The sequence below is a fragment of the Fusarium phalaenopsidis genome, assembly GCF_050370095.1.
Source record: "Fusarium phalaenopsidis strain FUZ10S chromosome Unknown contig_32346, whole genome shotgun sequence".
NCBI lineage: Eukaryota > Fungi > Ascomycota > Sordariomycetes > Hypocreales > Nectriaceae > Fusarium > Fusarium phalaenopsidis.
The window spans coordinates 97557-104665 of record NW_028145388.1 but is presented as its reverse complement, the minus strand read 5'-3'; the positions used below and the strand labels follow the sequence as shown (position 1 = coordinate 104665).

At 49.4% G+C, this 7109-nt stretch overlaps 1 protein-coding gene across 1 annotated transcript; it reads right to left on the bottom strand.

The window, feature by feature from the left end:
- Positions 1-3439: 3439 nt before the first annotated feature.
- LRP88_14379 (uncharacterized protein) lies at positions 3440-4543 on the bottom strand (the record flags this gene model as incomplete). The annotated part of the gene is made up of 2 exons (XM_083250724.1): positions 3440-3652; positions 3878-4543. The coding sequence occupies 2 exons, from the start codon at positions 4541-4543 to the stop codon at positions 3440-3442; spliced, it is 879 nt and encodes a 292-aa protein (XP_083093514.1).
- Positions 4544-7109: the final 2566 nt, after the last annotated feature.

The window sequence follows — 7109 nt, the reverse complement described above, 5'->3', positions numbered from 1 at the left end:
TATTCCATACGAGATCCTTGCGCGGAGTCGGGGGATTGTGGAGGCGTATTCACGGATACGTCAAAGACTTAAATTTCTTCCTTAGCCTCCTCTTTCAGTTCAACTCTGTAACCGATCAGTTGTTCGACCAAACTGTGCTGGCACTGAATTTTTGCGGTCAGTATATAGGTACCGATATTGTCCCAGCCCTCGTTCTGTATAGTTAGTGAACATGCCACCTCGCGGGCTCATGCTCCAAGAAAACTGGGCCCAAGCCGTAATCATTGTTGACCCTGGAAGAAGACTGCGGTCAGGCAGGCCAGATGTCGGGCCGAAATGTCCCCAATATCCACAGATTGTTGGTCTACATGACTGTTCAAGCAGGGAGCATGAGTGGGTGAGTTGCAAATAACACCCCGCAAAGAGGGCTGGCCAATATGTCTAGACGGCCGAACCATTGTGATCAAAGATGTTTTTTTGCCAATCAGCAAAAGTTTGGCAACTCGCCGAGATGTGATATTCCAGCTGCCTAATTGACCTGATCCTCGCCATACTCCTCCTGAAAGGTTAATTGACTCCAACAGCCACAATCCAAACCTTTCCGCCTTCGCGACCAACGCCTTCCTCCCTCCAAACAAGTTGAGTCACTTCTGTGACTTAACAACTTAAAAACTTTGATGCCCTCCCCCAAGCTTCCCCGTTCCATTCATGGTCATTCTTCCACCTCTCTTAGCTACGCGAACAGCTCTAGCAGACTGTCGACCTAGCCTGTGTTTTTCGTCATGGCTTTGACGAAGGTGTGGTCTCTTGTGGGCCTCGTGGCCCCGAGATTTCCAGGCTACCATAGCTCATAGCGCCTTACGAAGCGTTTAAGCTCCTTAGATGCCCTTAGTCCCCTTGATGCTAGGAGAAACGCCTTATGGCCCATGACGGCTGACTCGATATAGTGGACTGCCTAGAGCACGGTCCGCAACGTATAGGGCCTAATTATCATACGCCTATGATAAATATAGAGGGACTTTATATTACTCTTAATGTATTACTTCTTTTATTTAAAGAAGGTAAGAGGGAGAGGTAGCTAGTGCTTATACTCGGCGGTGGGGGCAATGTCGTACGGCCCAGTGACTCTTATTGCTTGATTGATTGTGATTCTCGGCATTGGATCGGCAGACATTGTGATGGCAGACATTGTATTGAGAAACTGCAGTGTTGAGAAGGTGGAAAGGGATAATTCTCTTATTTCTCGTACGGAGGTTAGAGCAGTTAAATACCCCATGAGAGATTTAACCTTTCATGATGATGCAGCTAGGTATGAGTCTTCTACTGTAGGAAGCAGAAGGTTAAAAAAAAAGGCTATTATATTAGCATTGGGATATGATGCTATGATATGTTAATATTGTGTTCTTTATGATAGTTGAAGCCTGGCCCTTGATGGGTTAACTGAGCCAGAAGATCGTGCCCTCTATTCGACCACACAAAAGAACCCCACTGGTCACAAGTGGAAAACATGAGGGGGAAGATTATAAGGGAGGATCAGAATAGGACTCATGGCAATCCACAGGCTTTATACCGGTTGCATTTTTGGGTCAAGACCTCAAAACAGCGTCTGCCTCTTGCCTCTTCTTCCCAAAAGATCCACTTTACTCTATTGGTCGTGGCTCAACCAATGACAGATTGATAGTTGCCATAGTCGAGTCGCCCAAAAGCAAGGTGATTGGTGGGTTAAACAGTCCGAATTCATCAATGAACCGAATGAATCGGCTCTTAGACAGTTGGTAGGCTTAGGTGCTGCATCTAGCTTTAGCTGTGGGGTCGTGTTCCTAGGGGACGTTGGTGGTTAAAAATTGAGAAAGTAATTTTTCGGTAGGATAAGGCCCTGATCATGAACAGGGGTCAAAATGAATCATGCTTCAAATTTTCCTGTTAGATGAATGAGGGGACACGCTTTCCTCGATCTGGCACCACTCCCAGCGGGGGATATAAGAATTGACCGTCCCAATTGCATCTCTGAGCACAAGGATCGTCATCGTCATGTATCACGCTAGCCGGGACCTGCCGCGGGCTTCGGGTTGCCCGTGGAGGCAAGAGGTATGACGATCACACCGATTTTCGTGATTCATTTTGAATCCGGCGAGAGAGGGTGATTGGAAGCTAATCACAGTCCTATTTATCATCAGAAATGACATCTAAAGAGGAGGAAAACGAGGAAATTACTCACCTGATCGATGATGACGGCCTCCTTGACGATGAGGAGCATCTTCGTCAGTTGGCAATAGAAGATGAAGTCATCACCAACCGCCATAGGGTTCTCATCGTACTGCGCTTCCTTGGTGTCATCAGCGATGAGAGACCAACTTGGCGAGGCTGCCGCCGCCGCCGCCGTCTACGCGCAAATACGCATCTTGCAAGAGATTACGCCTTATGGCTGCTCGGCGGGGACGATGATATGTTCAAGCACCTATTTCGCATGCCACACGCCCTATTTCAGGCCCTCTGTCGGTGGTTGCGGATCAATACTGCTGCTCATGATAGCAGGCGTATGTCTCTCGAGCAGAAGTTGATGATCATGCTGTGGATCTTCGCGTACGGGGAGCCGCAGAGAAATACCGCCTTTCGCTTCTGTGTCAGTCAGGGGACGGTCTCAAATATATTTCATGAACTTATCGAACCTCTCCGGCTACTGCATATACGCTTCGTTGTGCAGCCAACAAGTCATCTTCTCGATCTATCGACTTTCGTGGAGTTATCCCCGAAAAGGAGGGCGTTCAACGGTGCCGTCGGTGCTATAGATGGATGTCATATACCTGCCTTTGTTCCTCGTCAGCAACAGAGGAGATATTGGTCAAGGAAGAATAATATCTCACAAAATATCCTCGCAGCAGTCAACTTCGAGGGATTCTTCGTATACGTGCTCGTGGGCGCCGAGGGATCTATCAACGACTCCTCGCTCATACGTATAGCAAAGACTATTGACCTGCGAATCCCATCAGCACGATTCTATGTTGCTGATGCCGGCTTTGGCTCCAGCAGAGGCATCCTGATTCCATTCCCAGAAACGAGATACCATCTTCAAGACTGGGAAGCAGCTGCTCGACGGCCACAGCGCCCGGAAGAGATATATAACCTTCGTCACGCCCAGCTTCGCGTGATCGTCGAGCAGATCTTTGGCCGGGTCAAGAGGAAGTTCAAAATCGTGAGACATAGCGCTGCAGAATACTCCATCAGAGACCAGCATCGTATTGTGCTTGCAGTCACGGGTCTGTGGAATTTCCTCTTGGCAGATGGCATAGAGCCCGGCGAGCGTGATCTTGACCTTCTGACATACCTGAATAACTTCCCTCTCGCCCGGGAAGCGATGGAGGCGGCCAAGAGGCGTGCGGATGACTTCGTGCCGGCGCAGTCCCCGACCGGGCTGCGTAGTATGATCGCTGAGACGACTTGGCGGGATTATAACATTATATTAAGAAGAAGAAGGGAAGAAGAACAGCAGGAGGCCAGAAATCAGCAGCGCCGTGAGAGCGGCCGAGGCGAGGAAGGTGGTGATAGTGAAGAAGGCGGCGAGGGCGGTGGAAGCGATGAGGTTGAGGAAAGTGAACAAAGAGAGGGCTGGCAGCGCGGCTGAAGGCGGTGAGGGGTAATTTGAAGCTGTAAAATCGGGCTTGTGATAGCTTGACTGCAGTTGGTAATGAGGCATTCAAATGAGGGTCAATTTGCTAGGGAAAAGCTACCTCAACAGATGAAATACTACTAAGCTTCGTCTTCTAAGCACAATAACTACATAGCCTTATTCTGCCGGGCCAAGTTGGCTCTCAACCCAAGCTTCCTTCACCTCCTTCGAACCTAGCGCATTCCATATCACCGCATTCCTCACTTCTTTGAACAATGAGATCGCCCTCACGGCATAAGTCATGCCTTTCGACTCTCCAATAACCTCCAGGCAGTTGGTGACTGCTTTCTCTAGGTCTTCTGACCCGGCTGCCCGTGACGTGACGGATAAGCTCCTCTGAGAATCATCGTGAAGCAGCTCCTTCAACTCCGCCGCTGTGATCGGTCCCTCACTCTTCTGCTTCTTCTTCCTCGCTGCCGCTGAGGAAGGCGTCTGATACTCTGATATAGCGCTGCGCTGTCGCCGCTGTAGCTGCGATGAAGAAGGAGTTAACCCTCCCAGAGACGTCGAAGACATCTTAGCCAGCGACGATGAGGACTCTTCCCCACGCGGAGTATCAGGAATCAGAGAATCAGGAAGTTGTAAAGAATCAGGAAGCTGACTCTGCGGCAGATTATTCACTTCGTCATCGCCCTCCTCGTCCTCCTCGTCCCCCTCGTCCTCCTCGACTTCCTCATCGTCGTCGTCAGTCATCACGATATCCTCGTCATTGCCCTCTATCGTGCCTCTCGGGTCATGGGCCACCCAGACTGTCTCATCATTCGCTGCAGCGATGAGACGACCTGCTGGCGGGTCATCTGCGAATATCTCCTCCCACGAGTCCATCGTAATATACGGACCAATAAGCAGTCCCTCCGTCACAACTTTATGACCCTGCTGCGGGAATCTTTGCTCCATCTTCTTCTTATTCTCCCGGCTAAGATCAACGCGTCCAGTCCTCTCACTATACCCCCCTCCCGACAGATCATAAGCTTCACGAAAAGCACGCCAAAAGTCCTTCAGGTTCCGCAGCTTATTCTTCATCGTCTCATAAGACCAGCTTTGGTTCCTCCACCTTGCTTTAAAGCTAGGGATAAAGCTCACCAATACATCCCTATACGCTCCTTTCTTATTGATATTCAGGTCGCCGTTCCGCCGGGCTTCCAGCAGTCTCCCAAGGAAGTACAGAGTCTGCTCGTCAGACCACCGCCAACCCCGGCTATTGCGAGGCTCTGACGCGGCTGACTGCGTGCTAGGATCGTCAGGGTGCGTGGGCGGCGGCTGTGATGCTTCCTGTGTAGTCGGCGGTAACTGGGACCGCTTCTTGGACTTCCGACGGGCTCTTGAGAGCGGCATCTCTTCGAATTAGGTGTATTTTCTATGGAGGATACAGGGACGACTCTCTTGTTCTCGAAAATCGTGTCCAAAGGCGATGTGTTTACCTTCTCAATATCACAGCCGTGATGACTTCACTATGACCTCCTGACAGGTGGGGAAGGCGGTCAGGGCCATCGCCCATTGAGGAATAGCTATGAACATGACGGGGTTTTAGGTACAAGACGGTGGCTGCGCTAATTTTATGCGATAGGATGTCTCACCTGAAAACCGGGTTCATTTTGACCCTTGTTCATGATCAGGGCCTAAAGAGACTTAGAACGAACCCCTTTCGTCCAATACTAATACATGCGCCGTACGAGAAAGAAGAGAGAATTACCCTTTTCCACCTTCTAAAGATTTCTGCAATTTTTCAACACAATACTGAGAACAACAATCAACTAGGCAATAGCACTCAGTCGGCCGTACAACATTGCCGCCGCCGCCGAGCACAGGGACCAGCCTCCTGCCCTGTTCGGAGGCCCTCATTATACGCAAGCCGTGGGGGGGAGACGCTGGCTGAGCTGATGTCACCAAACCTCCGACTGCACTACGGAGAACCCCCGGATAATTTGTCAAGCTGCGCGGGTGATTCTGAAGACAGACGACAGTACGTAGGAGCCCAACCAGGATCCGTTGCGTCCTTGCCCTACAGGGTCGGTCCACTCTGGTCGCGAACAAGCTTCCAACTTCGTAGCCAATCACAGTGGCATTACCATGGGAAGGTAGCCCAACATGCTGGACAGTGATTGGGTCTTCAAAGCTACAATAAAGATTCGGGTCCAAAAGTCTGCGAACAAAACCTGACACCGCGTAATTCGGCCCGTCACCCTTCGACACGCGTTGCACTTTCAACCTTGCACACTTTCCTCAAATGGCGTGTTTATAGCCTATTTTTGGTGCCACTATAAGCGTAAATTGACGACGAAACCAAGAATTTAATGAGGTTCAAAGAGCTCTTATTATCAATGAGATCAGCAAGGGAAGAACCCACCGCGATGTCGCGCAAGAGTTCAAAACGACACCATCGACTACGCATAAGATTGTAAAGCGCTGGAAAGAAGACGGCACGATTAAAAAGAAACCCCGTGAAGGCCGGCCAAAGAAGCTTACGCCATCTGATATTAAGTATGTTATTATCTTACTTAAAAAGGACCGCAGGATTACATATGACGCGTTAGTTGGCGCGTTAGGTGGTCATATATCGCGTACGACAATCAAGCGAATTGTCCGCACATTTTACGGTCGCAAATGGAGAGCTATGCAGCGGATACCTATATCAAAAGAAATAGCAAAACAGCGGCTACAATGGGCAGAAGGTTGGGCCGGCGAAGAAGATGAATTGATGGAGGTATGGCTATGTAAAGATGGAGTATTATTTTGGTCTGGTCAAAGTTCACTAAGCTAACCCACCCTCGAGACAATCTTCTCAGATGAATCAACCGTACAGTCGCAACCTAACTATAAACGCGGCTGGCTCTTCCGGAAACCTCACGAGAAGTTTCTGAGGGGATTTGTGAATATCACGGTCCATGGGAAGAGTAAAATATCGATCATGGTTTGGGCAGCGATCTGGAGAGGCGGAAAATCGCACCTTATTATCATGGAGCGCGATCAACAGGCAAAGCGGAAAGGATACTCGGCTCTTAGCTATCAACAAGCTTTATTAGAGGGTTTACTTCCTGTTTATGATGGCACACGACGATTTCAGCAAGATAATGCCCGAATACATACAGCTCAATCAACCCAGGCGTGGTTGATGGAGCACGGCATTGAGTTTATTGACTGGCCGGCACACTCGCCGGATCATAACCCCATTGAGCACGTATGGAAAGCTCTCAAGGCCAATATGAGGAAGATGTTCCCTCACTTAGAAGAATTAAAGGATAATGAGGCTGACAGGGAAGAATTGATCAAATGCCTGAAGAAGGCGTGGGATGCAATAACTCCAGAGCAAATTACCACCCTCATTGACTCAATCCCTCATCGGCTCGCAGCCGTGCGACGAGCCAAGGGTTGGTATACAAAGTATTAAAGAGTGAAAGCAGGGCTATAAGCTGGTATAATTATCTTCTTAATTGACCTTTATTTCGCAAAGTTGTGTATAAGT